Consider the following 17638-nt stretch of genomic DNA (forward strand, 5'->3'; position numbering starts at 1 on the left):
AAAACTTGAAATGAGACAAAATGACTGCAACCAGAATCAACCAACCAAATTTCATCATTCAATTCCTGAGACAGCGCTTCAATTTGCTAGGCCTTGTTCATACGCTAAAGTATAAGTAATTCTGCACATCTCCAATCATTTAAAACCCTGAGATAGTCTCACAACCTCCTCATCATCATTGCCATCTAACAACCTTAATAAGGATGATGCAATCCACCTATTATGTTTGAAGATCAAAAATTTTTTCCCAGATGTATGCCAGATTTGTCAAGAATCATATTCATGCAAACTCAATGACAAATCACTCATTAGCTGTGGTGCATGTGGGCAGGAAGTGCACCAGCTATGCTATCTTAAACTTCTGATAAGCATGAATCTTTTGAATGAACATGAGAAATTATGTAATCTCATCTTTAAAATCCCTGGATTTTGTTATCTATGCCCAGCATGTCAAGACGAAAACATAAATTTTACTCACAAAAATGAAACAGATGAAGTACAACAAGCTCAAATAACGAATTCACCTACAATTCACTGAAGCTGTTGAAGCCACTGAATTTTCTTAAGATGGAACCCAACCCACTCAAGAAGGACACTCCCTCACATTCCAATCACCCCATATATTATTATCGACAGACCCTCAAATAAGATTGTTGATGGAATATACTTGGGTAGGACTAATTTCCTAAAATCTAAATTTCAACACAATTTACAAAACGACGCAACCTTATCTTCGGATAATACTACAACCATGGACAAAGTCTCTGATGAAACTCCAGTTTGTAACTTTTATAAGAAAGGAAAATGTAAATATGACATCACAGGCAAAGATTGCCGATTCAAGCATCCAAAAATCTGTACCAAGTAACTGAGACATGGTAATAAATCCCCAAAAGGCTGTAATGCTGGCACAAAATGCAACATGTTTCATCCACGTATGCGTTCTTCATCAATCAGAAAACGTGAATGTTTTAACACAAATTGCACTTTTACTCATGTCAAGGGGACTAAAAGGGACCCAGTACTAAAGAACCATACAAACACACAACAATCATTAGATTTTCTGAAAATCTTAGACAATTTTCGGACAGAAATGATATCAATGATCACTACCAATCTGAATGTACAAAATTTTCAGCAACCGTCTCAAACTTTCCATCAGAAATACCCACACCAATTTCACCCCAGTCTTCAGGACTATCCACTCAACCAAAGCAACAACAACGAACAAAGGATACCACATCAATGAATACTTTTTCTTCTATGAATATTCAGGGTTTATGTCCCCAGACCACTCAATCATCAGTTCCTCTACTGGCATCAATTCTTCATTCTGAGAACCACATTTTTATGGGCCTAACAGAGACATGGCTAACATCTTCGCACAAGAAAGCAGAGCATGAAATTGAGGGATATGAGCTTTTTCAAAAGGATAGAAATCGCATCAAATCCAAATATGGCAGACATAGCGGAGGTGTTGCATTTTATCTTCGAAGCGACGTATCTCCAATGTTTGAGCCAATACTTGAATTTTCAAATGGAGTCATTGATGAAGCTCTACTACTTCATCCAAAAAACGTTAACCCTTTCCAATATACTGAGCCACGGAGGTAATGTTTTTAGATTAGAGGCTAATATTTTTATCTAGATCTTTATATGTACATAATAAATTGATTTTTACTATTTATTACTTATTATTTTATTATTTCTATATTTATATATTATAAATTTTGGCTACATTCTTAATATTTTTCATTTTATTAATCATATTTTTTGTTACATTGGCGAGAATAACTTTGTATAAAGTTTTTGCTAATCAAATAATAGAAATAGAAATAGAAATTCTTGGTGTCATTTATAGACAGCCAACAAACATTCTGCACAAATCAGCAGATCTGGAATTCTTGGACCTTATCTCAGCAATGCAGGACATCATCGAAACAATCGAAGGAAATACCCCAGATATTTATCCATGTGGTGATTTCAATATACCCCACACCATAAGAAATGACTCTTACATACCATCAATTAGCTGAAACAAACAACTTCTGGATGTTTTAAACAATTTTACTTCAATTTTAAACTTGAACCAGATGATCCATAAACCTACTCATTCTAATGACAATATATTAGACTTCTTACTGACTAATAACTGATTCAATCTTCAACTACCTATACATACCAACTGCTCTCACTTTATCATCGATGTTACAAGCCATCTGAACTTTTCTATGACTGAAAACAATTATACTGTAATAATAACAATAATAAAAATTTAATCAGTACTTTTGATAGTTTTAACTTGCTATTATGATCAAATTAATTGGGCTATCATCAATGAAAATTTCAAAGACACTGACTGGCACAATATTTTGAACCCACTTGATTTAGACCCTGCGTATTCATTATATCTTCAATTAATGTACCTCCAAAAATATTTTCATCCAAGAAGAAATGCAAGCCAAGAGACAGGCGGATTTTAATGCGAAAAAGAAAGAAACTGAGAAAAAGGTTTCAAAATCCTAAAACTACAGAAAAACTTGTTGAAACTGAAGTGCTACTTTGCTCAAGAGAGGGAACAGAGAAGCTCAAGCAGCTTCTAAAATCAAATCCAACCCAAAATTCTTTTACTTGTACGCTAAGCGCTTCTCGAAATTTAAACCAAAAGTTGGACCCTTAATAATCAATCCAGACACTAACAAATTGACTAATGATCTCATTTTGATGGCCAATATCCTACAAAACCAATACAAGTCTGTCTTCACCCAACCCTTTCAAAACTACGACCTTCATCCGCTTGAGTCACAAATACTGACACTTGAAGATATCAATCTGACTATCGAGGAATTTGTCAAATAAATTGGTATATACACTGTCACCAACTTCAGCAACTGGACCTGATGGTTTTCCAGCTATTCTTCTACTAAAAACTAAAGATAACATTGCTCTACCACTTTCAATCATCTGGAGAAACATACTTAATAACAAAGGAATCACTCCAAAATTTTTAAAAACTGGACATATGTGACTTCCCAAGCGATTTAAAGTACCTGAAAATCAGACCGGTCTTGGTCCGGTATTACAAGCGGTCTAGTAGCGGTCAAATTTTTGTTTTAGATCGGCCTCCAGACCTTCTAGAAATGTGATCTCTAACGGTCCTGGCCGCTTCTAGACGCTCGTGGCCGCTCGTTGGACCGGTACAGGCCGTTCATTAGACCGGTACAGGCCGCTAGTTAGTGATTTTTAATAACAATTACATCAAAAAATGTTGTATAAGGATGTCAACCGGGCGATCGGGGCCGGTCTGGGACCGGACGCTTCGCAGCGGCAGCTAAATCAACTAAACTCGTAGCTGCCTTTTGATAAATTTTTAACGGTCATTTACCGGCCCTTAAAAGACCGTCTAAAGACCGGTCCAATTTTCAGGTACTTTAAATTGCTTGGGGAGTCACATATATCCCCAGTTTACAAGAAAGGGAATCAAAGGACTTGCTGAAAACTATGGACCCGTTGCCCTCACATCCCACGTTTCAAAGGTCTTTGAAAAGATTGTATGAGCCAAGATACAGAACCATCTAGAAGAAAACAATCTGTATAACAATAATCAACATGGCTTTAGGAAAGGCCGCTCATGTCTTAGTCAATTGCTTCAACACACCGAAAGACTGATCCATTACCAAGAGAATGGAAACAACATTGATGTTATCTATTTTAAAGACTTCAGTAAAGCTTTTGATAGAGTAGACCACACCATTTTGTTACTAATCATGATTCAAGATATTGATAACAACATCCTTCATTCTATTTTGGCATCGTTTGCTGACGACACCCGTTTGATGAAAGAAATATCCAAACTGGAGGATGTTTATCATCTGCAAAATGATCTTGGACAGAAGACAACAACATGCAGCTGAATGGTCTTAAATTTGAGCACCTTACCTACGGGAAAAACCACACTGACACATCAATGTTGAGAGTCACCCTAGACACTCAATTGACTTATGAGAGACATATCCAAGAACAAATTAAAAAAGTAAAAAATATAAGTGCATGGATATACCGCACATTCAAATCAAGGAGAATTGAAACCATGTTAACTTTATGGAAAGCACTAGCCATCCCTCATTTGGACTACTGTTCTCAACTCTGGTCTCCCTGGAAACGTGGTCTTATCCAGCAAACTTGAAGAAGTTCAGAAATCATTTTTACATGGAATTTCATCCCCAGACGTCTTAATTATTGAGAAAAACTCAAATCAGTAAAACTGTATAGCCTTTGGCCTTGAAAGACGGAGAGAGCGGTATCAAATAATTCATACCTACTCATATTAAATTTCCAAAAAATATCACTCGAAAAAAAAGGAATCGCTAGCTAGATTTAATCTGTTGTCAAAAATAAGGCGCATATTTTCTAAGGCTTCACTTTTTCTTACCTAAGAAAGGTTAAAGAAATCGATTCTAGAGCTCTTCGAGCTTATACCTAATTTGTGTACGCTATCCAGAATTAAGTCTGTAGCCCCTCTGCTCTGTTGCAATTTTGCCCGAAAAGAAATTCTGGTCTCCCTAAACCTGCTCTAAAAACAACATCTAATCTCTGTAAAGGAGGATAATGGATAAATATTTCCAAATATGGTCGCACTGAAAGGGTACCTAGGTAATCAGATGGAAAAAGCATTTAAGAAAAGCAATAAACGTCCAAGATATCATCAAGCTAAAAAAAACCCATAGGAACACCAGCCACTGACAAATCAACCACCGCGATTACTCTAGCCTTGGCTATGTTACACTCACCACCGGTCGTGTGTAGATTGTAAATGACTCTCCAGGATTTTTTCTACTTTTTCTACTTCCTATCTTCCATTCTATCTCTTCGTCTTTTCTATTTTCTGACTTTCTGAGACTTGTTTTTTGATGATTTCTACTAACTGTTCTATATTTCAAACTTTCTCCAAATATCGTCCCGACCGGGATTCGAACTCACCAAATGAAAGAATCTCTGATCAGAAACCCAGCGCGCTATCCGTTGAGCCACACTCGCATAGCAGAATACAAAATTTGTAAATACTTATAGAATGATAAAAAAGACGGGGGTAATGTTATTGTAATATGGGTAAAAGTACCCCTTTTTTAACCTGACTGAAATTCGAGCCGTTACTAGCAACCCTGCGGGGCCCAAGGCGCCGAGTATGCACCCGGCACAGTGACAAGCCGTTACTAGCAACCCTGACCCTACCTAACTGATAATAACAGAACCCCCGTCTCAATGGAACCACCATACCCCCGTCTAAACGTTTCCGCAGTTTGAAAAAATTTTCGACTTGGTAGTCATTTACATTCTACTCAACACCCTCACCACCCAGCACCAAAGAAAAGCGCAACATTTTGTGTCTTCTCACATGAAATCATATGCGCGGGCAAAATTTTGAAAAAAAACTGAAGCACAGACGACGAACCAGCAGTCCCAAGGCTAGACTAGCAAGCGTCTGTCTTTCCTTGGACACAGGAACGCGGGATAGTGCTCTTAGAGTTCTTATAAAAAATAGAAATTGCCGCGGGAGAGTGGATTGGAAATTTTATTCAGTGCCCAAGGCAAGGACATACAAACTAAATCCTGTTTTATTATTATTAGTATTACACGCATTATAAACGACTCCAGTCTAAACATTTTGTGTCTTCTCACATGAAATCATATGCGCGGGCAAAATTTTGAAAAAAAACTGAAGCACAGACGACGAACCAGCAGTCCCAAGGCAAGGACATAAACTGATAAAGCAATCATTCTGACCCTGACACGTTTTAATCGGTAATTTTATCTTGTTTTGTTTTATTTTATTATAATTCTCGAATGTTTAATCTATCAACCTATTCGCTGTCAAGTGAAGTGGAACCTTGTTTTGCCTTCTCCTTTTTTTAATAGTTGTTTGACATTTGCCAGCCAGTTTTCAGAGTATGACAGAAATCATCCAGATCTCTTCCGGTGCTTCCAGAGTAAGTGATTTTTAACACGTTCTAAAAAAACGTTTAAACATGGTTAAAGATAGCAACTCCAGAAGTCAGGCAACTTTCGTTGACGTCAAACCAAATGTTTCATTTTTCCGTGAACTTTGAACCCTTCTAAAATTTTTCTCTATGTATATATACCAAAAAATACCCAAAAAAATCGTAAATATACACAATTAACAAAAATATTCTAATCTTTTTTTCGTTTTTATCAGTTTGAGTTATTTATATATCAATACTTTTCTTTTTCTAAAATGACAGATATTACATATCTTCACTATATATGCTAAAGCGTTCCAGTATTTACTAAAAGAAAGCCTGTGATCTTAGCTTTCCAGCGGTGGTACACTGTGGACGGCAAATTGGTAAAGTGACGAACGTTTTTGCAACATTTAGAAATGTTTTCAGACGGGAAAAAAATAAGGTGCAACTATATATTGATGAACAAATGTTTCTGGAAATGGAGGAAATTGTAGTCGAAGGCTGAAACTTTGTATGTTTATCAGAAAAAGGGTGAGGAATTCAAAAAATAACAATCGCTAATTTTAGTTCTTTGATTTTCATGTAGTTTTTTTCACTTTTTTGCTTTTTTAGCATTAGGCAAGTACTTTTTTATTTTCTGGTTTACGGACATTTGGAGATGATCTTTTGGAGCGGAGGATGGAAAAAAAATAAAAATAAAATTGTTGTTTTCAAACTTTAATGTTGGAGAAAATAAAATGTGTTTTGAGGAAACTTACATACACAGCAGAAAATAAAAGAAAGTTTTGTAAAAAAATCCATTTCATGGCAGATTAAACAGAATCGGAAGTGCAAAAATAAATAAAATTTCTATGAATTTCAATTTTATTTTTATTTTATTTTTGCAAAAAAAACGTCGGCGATTCCGTAAACCAGAAAATAAAAAAGTAATTGCCTTAGTCCCAAAAAAAAGTTTATATTTCTGCCGAAATGGATTTTCTTTTCATTTGGGGTTTCTCCTTTCAGAAAAACTTATTCTTTACTTTTAACCTTTTGTTCCTCGATTTCCAGAGGCCCCTTGAAAATGGGTCCTATCACCTTTTTTGACTAATTTCAACTTTTTCAAGGCAATTTTCTTCAAAAACAAAAATAAAACAATGCAATGTCCTCTTTTTTCAAAAAAAGATATATCTTTCGTTATTTTCATAAATATACTAAATATTTAAAAAATATTTTTTTATAATAATATTCTAACACCATCAAAGAATTCTCCCTCCAAATTTCAGGTCTCTAGCCCTTTAACTGTCGTTCGTATGTTTTAAGGTTCGACCTATTTGCCACGGGAAAAAAAGAAGGTTCGACCTATTTGCCAGATGTCGACATAGGCCGACATGGGCAAAAGTTAGCGTTTTTGACTTCATTTTCTGAATAATATATGAAGTATCAGCCAAGAGTTGAACATTGTTGAATAGTTATTTCTCAACATAGAAAAGCTTTTAACTATTATCTTTTTTCATTTCAAACCATCTAATACAAAATCTTTGTAGAAGTGTTAAATTTTGCAGCAAAGAAATGGAAAGTGCCCATGTCGGCAAATCTCGACATCGGCAAGGAAATTGAAAGTACCCATGTCGGCATATGCCGACCTAGCTACTTTAGAAAAAGAGATATGCCAAATTAAAGAAGCCTGACTGGGAAATATCTTTTTTTTCTTTTTTGACACATTTTTTGAATTTTTCCAAGCTATTTTCCTAACCTTTTTTTTGACATTTTTAGTCAAATTTTTGACACTAAAATTTGAATATCTTTACAACCACTTATCCTCTGGAGGCCTATGACCCATTTTCTTTCTTTTTCAAAGCTCTACAAGATAGGTTAGGTTTTGAAAACAAAATAGTTGAAAAATCTTTGGGAGTTGCTATAAAAGAAATATGCAGCTATATGTTTTAATAACATACTTACAGTCTTTATTGAGGATGATGGTTCACCCATTAATGAAATTGAATTTGTCACAATATATTCGAAAGCATAGTTGAAATTTCGAAAAAATAAGAAAAACGCGAGGTTTCACTGAGTCACATGAGTCGGCGCTATCGTAATTACATCACAGATATCTTGCTCTGGTAAGTTCCGTAGTTCCAGTGCAGACCAAATGTTGAAAATCATGCTCGGAAGTGCTCCGGAATCTTCCGGTGTTCCTGGAGCACAAAAAAAACGGCGCTTTTTGTTCCAGATGTTTCCGGAGCGCTGGGAGGGTCCTGGCAGAGCTTTGTATTGGAAATTTTCCTTTGGGGGCAACCATGACATGCTCTGAAAACTGGGTCATTTGGGAGGTGTTTGGCAATCTATCTTCTATTCTTCTGTGGGCTTGATATCAGACAAACACTCAGCGCCCTCATCAAAAGACTTGGGTCGTTATACTGTTTGTTCTTTTGTCAAATCTGTTGGTCCTATTCTTTTTATATATTTATTTTTTTACCAAACAGTTTTCTCTATCGAAATGGGGTAGTTCAGTTCCAGTTATTATAGTCTGCTACCTCCTGTGGACGACATGGATTTTCTGTAACAATTTACCTTTGAGAAACTTCAGGATTTCCGTTACATTAAAGATTTCTTAGGGAAAAATCCAGGGTTTTCCTATACCTGGCAAGAAAATAGAGCAACTTTTTATGGATTTCTGATACTGATGACAGAATAAGGAGAAAAAACCCTTAATTTTTTTTATTTTTTGATTTCGAAAAAAAATTCGAAAAATCTATGTTGTCCAAAGGGGGAGGGGGCGGGAGTTATGGTTATTTTTCTGGAACTGCCCAATAAAAGTCCAACTATGACGTTGACCCTTTTTCTTTCAAATAAAAAGAGAAATCTCAAGCATTGATTACTCAATTAATACCGTGAAGCACTTGCATCAGTGGAGGAAAACTTGCATAGCCATCATCAAAGGCCTGACCATCCAAAGCAGCAAAATTTCAAAACAAATGAACTACGGAGCTCCGCTCTCAGCTTGTCTCTCGATGGCTGCTGGATGTAACCTCAAATTTAATAAATAATAATGATATTAAACATAATTGTGCATGACATCACTTATGATTAGGAGATATACATTTTACCACCTGCAAATTTTGTAAATCAGGTTTGTTTTGATTTAACTTTGTATTTTAATGACCAGCCAGGTCTTCATTTGAGGGCTATGCATGTTTAGCCTCCACTGATGCTCGTTCTTTTTGCAATGTTTCTTATTCAATTAGACCTGTACTCTTTCAAAAAATAAGTATAAAGAAATCTTTGCCCTCTAAAGACAGACTGTTTTTATTTTAGTTGTTTTTGGAAGGTAAAAAAAATGAAGCAATGCTTTTACTTGAAAATAAGGGATTTCAAATCTGTTTTTCATGCTGGTTTCCTTTTCTTTTGATTATATTTTTCAACTCCTAGTTTTTCCATTTTTTGTCGTATGGAATTTTTGTGGTTTTCTTTCAAACTCTTTCAAACTCAAAAATTATCAAGAACAAGATGCAAAGTTAAGCCAGAAGCAAACTCTAGTCTGATTTTTGGGCAGGGGGGGGGGTCCATGTACAAAAAAGCGGCATGTATCATGGGGTGGGTGGGTGTTTTCAAAAAAATTTTGCTGTTTAGTACTTGTGTACTATACATGGGGGTGTCAGGGTCAAATTTCTGATTTTATGCTTAGTATTTGTGTACTAAAAAGTCAAAATCAAATCAAATTGTGATTTATTTTAGATTTTTGTCGAAAATTTTTTTAAATTCTCATTTGTTTTTGTCAATTTTGGAGAAAAGTTTTTGAAAATTTTTTTATGGGAAGAATAAAAAACTTGCCCCAAAGTTTCAAGTTTTTTGGCTGAAATTATTATTTTATGAAGGGGTGTTTGTAGGGGTATATTTGGTAGCTTTCTGGATAGTATATTGTACTATTTAAGGGGGGTGTTGGGGTATATTTGGCAGTTTGCTTGATAGTATATTGTATTATACAGGGGGTGTCAGGGTGTATTTGGGAGTTTACTGGATAGTACTGGATAGTATATTGTAAAATATAGGGGGTGTTGGGGTGTTTTTGGGAGTTTGCTGGATAGTATTTTGTACATTTTGTACTATAGGGGTGGGTGGGTGTTTAAAATCGAAATTTGCTACAAAGTATTGATACATGCCGCTGTTTTGTACATGGACCCCCCCCTGTTTTGGGAAGTATTTCCGAAAATTAGAAAATCAGGGTTCAACTTTTGGCCCAAAATTGGAAAATTGAAGAAATAGTTATTCTAAAAGAAAAATTTTCTGGAAAAAGCTGGAAAATTTCAGTGACTTTTTCTAAAAATTTAAAATGGATGAGAAATCAAATTGTTCAAACATTGCATCAGGGAGGCAGTGTGGAGATATGTGAAAGTTGGCATTTCTCCGTACAGCTACTTGTTTCAAATAAACGTGCAGGTCCTAGAGGAAAGGGATGGGCGTTTATTTAAGGGGTATCTATTCAAAATTAGAAGAAAACAGGAATAAATAGATCAGGAATAGATCAGTCTGAGAATCCTTTTATGTGCCTAACTTTTGAGGACTTATTCCAGACTACAGTTTTATTTGTAGTTGTTAGTATGGGTGTTTGTAAAGTTAGTTCTGTACTGCCAAAATTTTGATAACATATTTCATAATTTTGAGAAGTAAAAAGATTTATGTGGTCCGTTTATCTCCAAGAATTTGGTCTGTAGAATAGGGATCAACCATTGTCTCGTTTTTCGAAAATGGATTCAACTTCTCTTTTATGCTTGAAGTAGAAAATGTTAGTTAATCTCCTCTTGACACCTTCGTAAATATATTTTTGAAAATATGCCATTCAGTTATTCTGCATTGGTCTTCCTAGTTAAGCCAACTGCCTCATAATTGTTTAGACAGGCTTATGCTGCTAAAAAACTTTATGTCTTTAAAACTCCATTTTGTTCAGATTAAAATTAAAAAGTGTACGTCATAATAATCAGTCAATGTGAGAAGTGTCTAAAAAACAATATGCCTGGTAATAAATTGGATGATTATGATGTTGTGTGCACGATTGGAAGTGGGTCATATGGCACATGTAAAAAGATAAAAAGGAAAACTGATGGCAAGGTAAAAATTCATTTTACTCAGTTCTAGTATATTTTTACATGTAGGTATGATTTATGAATCATGTTTAGCAAAATTTTATGCCTTATAAAATGGAAACAGAAAAATTGTCAAGTAGCACTTTCTTTGTTTTTCCAAAAACCTTTATGTCAGTAAAGACAGCAGGATTATGCTGGGTCATAACCTAGGATAAGCTTTTTCTAAGGAAATTGCCAACAAAATTCAATTCAAAGCATTTAAAGAAGTGATTTTTTACCTTAAAATTATTACATTGAATTTGTGCTGCTATTAAATATTCTATTGAACTTCATTTGTAGATCAGGGTTTGGAAGGAGCTTGAGTACGGCTCCATGACAGATGAAGAGAAGAAACTACTCGTTTCTGAAGTCAATTTACTGCGAGAGCTCAAACATCCAAACATTGTTCGATACCACGACAGAATCATTGATCGAGGGTCAACTAAGATATACATTGTAATGGAGTTTTGTGAAGGTGGTGATTTAGCAGCATATATTTTGAAGTACAGGAAACAAAGGTTTGTAGATTAGATTTGCTACTTTAGTCCCCTAGCCCAGAAAAGCACGCCACTCTTTAACCCTTTCCGTGCCGATGTCGTATATATCCGACATGCAAATTTTCACTCTACTTGCCAATGTCGGATATATCCGACATCAACTTTTTTTACCTAATTGCTGAGGCCTTTAAAAGAGAGGGAGCTCTATTGCCGAGAAATCAGCTTTTAGGAAAATGGTTTTCTTATTTGCCAATGTCGTATATATCCGACATAAAAAAATCCAAATAGTAATAGTGACAGTATATATTAAGTGCTCAAAAGATTTATTTCAGGTTTATTTTAGTCTATCATAAAATATATATAAAACAAATGTCAAATACAAATGTCAAACATTGGCAAATAGGAATAAAATATCCTTGTCGTATATATCCGACATGCGGCAACACGAGTTAAAATTTGCATGTCGTATATATCTGACATCGGCAAATCAGGTTACTAAAAAAAATTACCCCTCAGCAAATGGATTGGGGTACAAAAACAAGGTAACGGCACACAAAGGGTTAATTCCTTTGGATTTTTAAGAGGATATCAATTATTTTAGAAATATACTCCTGAAAGTAAAAATACTAGGACCCCTTTAAAGGATTTTTGACACTTCTACTATAGCTGCACTAATACTTTGTATAGTTTCGAACACTTTCTGAGAATTCAAAGTTGTTGCCATCTTCTCTAAAGTAAAATCGTCTGAGCCCTTCTGTACGGTTTTAACACGTTCTGAAAGTTTCGAGTTGCTTCAATTTTTTATTTTGGAAGACCTGTCTCACAAATTAGCTTTGCTTATCATTTTGTCTTTTTTTCTTTAAGAAAATTTGTCGACGAGGCGTTCATCTGGAAAGCACTCTACCAACTATCATTGGCTCTCAGTGAGTGTCACTTGCAGTCCAGGGGTGGAAGCTCTGTTCTTCATAGAGATCTCAAGCCTGCAAATGTTTTCCTAGATTCCAATAACAATTGCAAACTTGGTGATTTTGGACTGGCACGAGTATTGAATCATGATACAAGCTTTGCTAAAACATTTGTTGGAACGCCCTATTATATGTCACCAGTAAGTTGAACCCTTCATCTTAAAACGTTCAGTTCTTCATGGAAAAGGAAATTGCTGATTTTTTGAACCCATTAACCAATAAATTTGCTCATTCGTTTACTCCGCCCACCCATTGATCCATCAATCCCTCAGTATATCCATTCATTCATTCATTTACTGGCATCTGTCCATCCATTCATTCAATTCGCCTGGTCCATTCATCAATTGATGAATGAATACATCCCCTCATTCATTCTCTCATACATACATTCATTCATCTCTTCGCTCGTCTTATACCTATTCATCATTTCATGTTTGAAATTTATCTACTTTAATTTTTTTTTTATTTGACGTTTATTTGACTTTGGTTTCCTTAAAAAATAAATGGCTCTTACCCTTTTTATAATAATATGATTCAGATCGCGAAACTGTTTTGAAAAGCTCGATTCGCGAAAGTTGATTTTTGCGAAAACTTTTTTCTTCAAAAGCTTCTTTCCCTAACTAAGGCACAACTTTTTTCACACCCAGGAATTGGTGAACAGAACGAATTACAACCAAAAATCCGACATCTGGTCATTGGGATGTTTAATTTACGAATTGACTGCGCTAATGCCTCCTTTCTTGGCTGCTAATCAAAAATTACTGGCAATGAAGATCAAGGATGGACACTACCGACCCATACCTACACATTATAGCAAAGACCTGGAAACAATTATCAAGAAAATGTTGACTGTAGTGGTGGGTTAAATTCAGTTTTTACATTATTTTTTCAGCACAAACTGTTACAAGCTGTTAAACTGTTGGGGCTCACTGGAAAAAAGTTATCGCGAATACCTATTATAGTAAAAAAAGTCAGCACATTTCTGTCTGTAAAATAAGAAAGATTCACATATATGGCACAACAGGACCAGTAAAACTCACTATCCACGAATTGGCCACTGGCAATGTAAAACTACACACATTATCATGTTTTCCGATGTTGGACATTATCAGTGTCGTGCAATGTTTCCAGATTTTTTTATTATCCTTTTTCTTTTAGGAATCGAAGAGACCGACCATCGAAGATATTTTGAATTGTCAAGGCATTCGTAATTATTTGGAACCTCCAGTTGCAAATGACAAACGAACTTCCATGCCAACATTGGAGTAAGCTATTTACGTTTTTTATTGTCTTACGTCAACCTTCAGATCCTTTACTCATACTCCGTTGAAATTGGTGCTGTAAAAATTTTCACAATTTCTCACATTGCAAATCAAATGAGAACATGAAATCTTAGATTAATTTAGTGACGATTATCGTTTATTCAGTTTACAATTTTTTGGGGAATTAATGAAGCATTCAATTCTTTTAGTGACTTGGATAATGAAAGTTTGAAAAAGAAAGAGGAACAGCTTCGAAAGTGGAGTCTTGATTTGGAAATCAAAGAAAAACAGTTAAAACGTAAGAACATCCATTCAATATTTGTTTAGCGAAACATTTTTGATGCCATCGATGTGGCTCCTTCTCTACCTTACATACTAATACCTAGATAAATGGAAATACTGGAGGTTTTATTATGGCCCTCTTTCCACTCTATCAAATTATAACTAGCGTTTTGAGAGAAATGCGTACAGTCTATTGATGTTAGTGTATCTAATCAATGTTGTTTTTTGTTTTATTTTAGAAAAGGAAAAAGACTTGGTTGAAAGAGAAAGGATACTTGACAACAGACTTCGGTAAGATTTATTCCTTTGCTATTTTGATTTTTGAAAGCACTCAGCACCCCATTACTATTCTCAATTAAGGGGGAGATGAAGAAAACAATCGTTTTCCAGAGTTATTTCCTCGTGATATTTCGGATTCTAAACAAGAAAACGGGTGTTAGCGACGTAATCCTTCCTATAATAAATATCATAGCTTCTTTAGTCCTAGTTGTCAAAGTGCTTGCCTTCCTGGATGTTTTGTCATTTTTGTTCAGAATTTAGAGTTAGGGCGAGAAAGAGTGATCATTTTCACTTATTTTTCGACATTTCGATTAGGGGTTTATTTAGTTAAAAACAATTATGAGCTTTTGGATTCTGATCCGAAGGTCATTCTCGATGTGAGTTAGAGTACTTCAAAATCATTTGAAGGAATGCCTTTTGTCTTCGGTCATCAACGATTGTCAGTTGCCAGTGGCTGATTTTATTCCTACAGTATATGGCCCCCAAAACGGAGACGGCCCCCAAAACGGAGGTTTTCATTAAAATGAAGATTCTGACTTGTAGATTTATCAGAATTAAACGATTTTTGTTTATTTTGAAAGAATGATGGTTATACTTAAAAATGAGCATGTTTTTGCTGGTTTGAGACAGATTCAAAATAACATATTTGCGTCTGTAGGAAATATTTTAACACCAAAATTAGATAAAAATTGCATATAACTCACTCTAGCTCCTTGGATATTGAAAATAAGTTATGAAAACGGGGTATAGGAAACTTTCTACACCTAATACCGTTCAGAAAATGCAAATACATCTGTGACTTTAGAGGCTGGGTAAAGGATATAGCATCTTGAAGGTCAACCAGTATTTTGGAGCCCTAGAATCAGCATTGACAAAACCGAAAATTCTAAATATGAGAAAAAGCAAAAAATCTTGGAATTCTATTCTTATCACCTTGAGTTAATAGTTTATAACAAAAAATTAACATTATATATAAAATTTTCCGCTGAATCAGCAAAAACGGCAAATTCTGTCATTTTTTTGCAAAATATAGGAGAAAAATATCTTTAAAGCTTAATATTTTCAGTTTCAGTTAAGCTTTTTTTCTAAAATTTTCACAGCTTATTCCATACATGAATGGAACTATTTTCAAAAGAGATTTGTTTTCAAAAACTTGATTAAGACGTTGTTAAATCAAAATTGTCATTTTGAAAATTTCTAAATTTTCAGTTTGGACTTTGCAATATCGAAAATCTTGAAATATTTCATAAAAATCATAAATTTTACATCCATCGGGTCGTAAATTTAAGGGGAAACACAAATATGTTCATAGTTTTTCCCCCTATTACCACTGGGCTTAATAATTTGATTTTAAGTACACCTCCGTTTTGGGGGCCCCAAACCTGCATTTTGACAACCAGGGGTATACTGTAAAAATTTTATCAAACAAATTTATGCCCAAAACCTTCTAAATCATACTTCAAAACTATGGTCAAAATTTTGTATTCATATCTTAAAGATATCTCGAGAAATCGCTAAAATTTCAAACCTCCGTTTTGGGGGCCATTAGAAAAAAGCTACCTATCTTTAAGCGATTGAAAAATATTTTTGAAATTGAAAATTTTGAAAAAGAACTTCCAGGAAATAAAGTACAGATGTTAAAGTTTTTCATGCAGCAAAAATTTTTGTAAAACCTCTTTTCCTCTAGATTTGAGAGAAATTTCAAATTTGATCGCCGTTTTGTTTTCATTATAGCTCCGACAATTTATACCCTGCTCATAAAAGATTAGCGATGCCTGACAAAGAGAACATATTCAACAAGAAGAACGAAGATCAGAGGTTAGTTGAAATGGATTGGAAAACAGGCTACCACCGTAATAAAGATTACGAGATGAAAACAGACTTTCGACCTCACGTAGGTGGCGGCGGGGGCATCGGTGATGTTTATGCAGCTGAAATCAACAAGCACAATCGTGCCTTACGACAATTGGATCACAATTTTGACGTTAATAGATACGAAACTAGACTTGCACGACCCTTCCCGTACGGTCTCAGGTAGTTTGTAACATCTAACTACATATAACTTTTATGTTAGTTCCAATCCAATCAAAGGCACTTCTTTAGATGTCTTCTTTTGTTTCGCAGTTTAGAAATTGTATTGATGCTTTATTCACGCATACATGATTTCGTCCATTTCATGCGTCAGCCACTATGATTTTATTTTACTTACTTATTTACGTTCTTGTGAACTCAAAAAAATATTTTACGTTTCTTTGACCTCCTAGTAAGATTCATGAAATATGCACGACTTATCATGGTTCGATTTTCATTGATTTTTTTTTTCACTCGCGAACAAAACTTTTAAGATGTTCTTCTTGCTTTAACCTGGATTTACTGCAAAATGATTTATTTTGTTTTTACGTTTCGTGCGTTTAGCCTTGCTATTTCTTATGTTAGCTTATCTTGATTTTATGTTTATTTATATTTTACGTTTGTTTTTAGGCTTATACATACACCCTGACCAATTTTAACCCTCCTCCTTTTACCTTACTCATCTATGTAGAAATATTTCTCTTGGCGTCCCCAGCTTCCCTTGCCGTACCCATACTCCTAATGTTTCTGACTTCATTTTTGACGTAGTTTTGGTTTTTATTCTGAATTTACACCTCAAAATCAGAGGTCCGTCCAAATGTTGTCTTCAAATTTAAGTTTCCTTGTGAAAAGTTTTATCTTTTTTTGAAAAAGAGAAATAAATATTATGTAAATATTGAACTGTATAATAGTATTATTGAAAATATATTTTGATAAAGATGTATGTAATTGTCTATCGTTTTAATGCATGTACATTGTCCTACATAACTCTTGGAATGGAGTCTTTGAAACTTGCTCTGGAATTTCTTATTCTTGGAATTAGAAGTCAAATATATATGTCTATTTCTTTGATCAAGTGACAAAGATACAGAAAATTTCAATCTGAGTGCTCCTGTCTAGCTTCTTTGTTTGTCATTGCTGCAATTAATACTCCTTTCTCAATATCAATCAAATACAATTGAACTAATCTGCTGTTGTAATTTATTTTTGTTTCTGAGCTTCCTTGATTTCGAGCTTTTATTGCCGTTGAAGAATTTTCCCAATTTATTCAAAAATTTCATACTTTTGGCTAAATTACGAAAACTTAAGGTACCTAGTAATTTTAGACCCTGTCAGAGACTGAATTGCTGTTTTATGGTTGTTGTCCCCCTGTGAGAGACTTTCGTGGGTTTAAAAAAGGACCCTTATGGACCTTATGGT

The 17638-nt window shown here is 34.7% G+C and overlaps 1 protein-coding gene across 1 annotated transcript; it reads left to right on the top strand.

The window, feature by feature from the left end:
• The first annotated feature begins 10909 nt into the window (after positions 1-10909).
• Positions 10910-16497, top strand: LOC136804923 (serine/threonine-protein kinase Nek2-like). Its single transcript, XM_067061452.1, has 8 exons — positions 10910-11069; positions 11384-11601; positions 12445-12685; positions 13193-13402; positions 13704-13810; positions 14017-14105; positions 14329-14380; positions 16103-16497. Exons 1-8 carry the CDS (start codon positions 10971-10973, stop codon positions 16404-16406), a joined length of 1320 nt encoding a protein of 439 aa, XP_066917553.1. The 5' UTR covers positions 10910-10970; the 3' UTR covers positions 16407-16497.
• The last annotated feature ends 1141 nt before the right edge of the window (positions 16498-17638 follow it).

This window comes from Clytia hemisphaerica, unplaced genomic scaffold (genome assembly GCF_902728285.1).
Source record: "Clytia hemisphaerica strain Z4C2 unplaced genomic scaffold, Clytia hemisphaerica genome assembly, whole genome shotgun sequence".
Classification (NCBI taxonomy): domain Eukaryota; kingdom Metazoa; phylum Cnidaria; class Hydrozoa; order Leptothecata; family Clytiidae; genus Clytia; species Clytia hemisphaerica.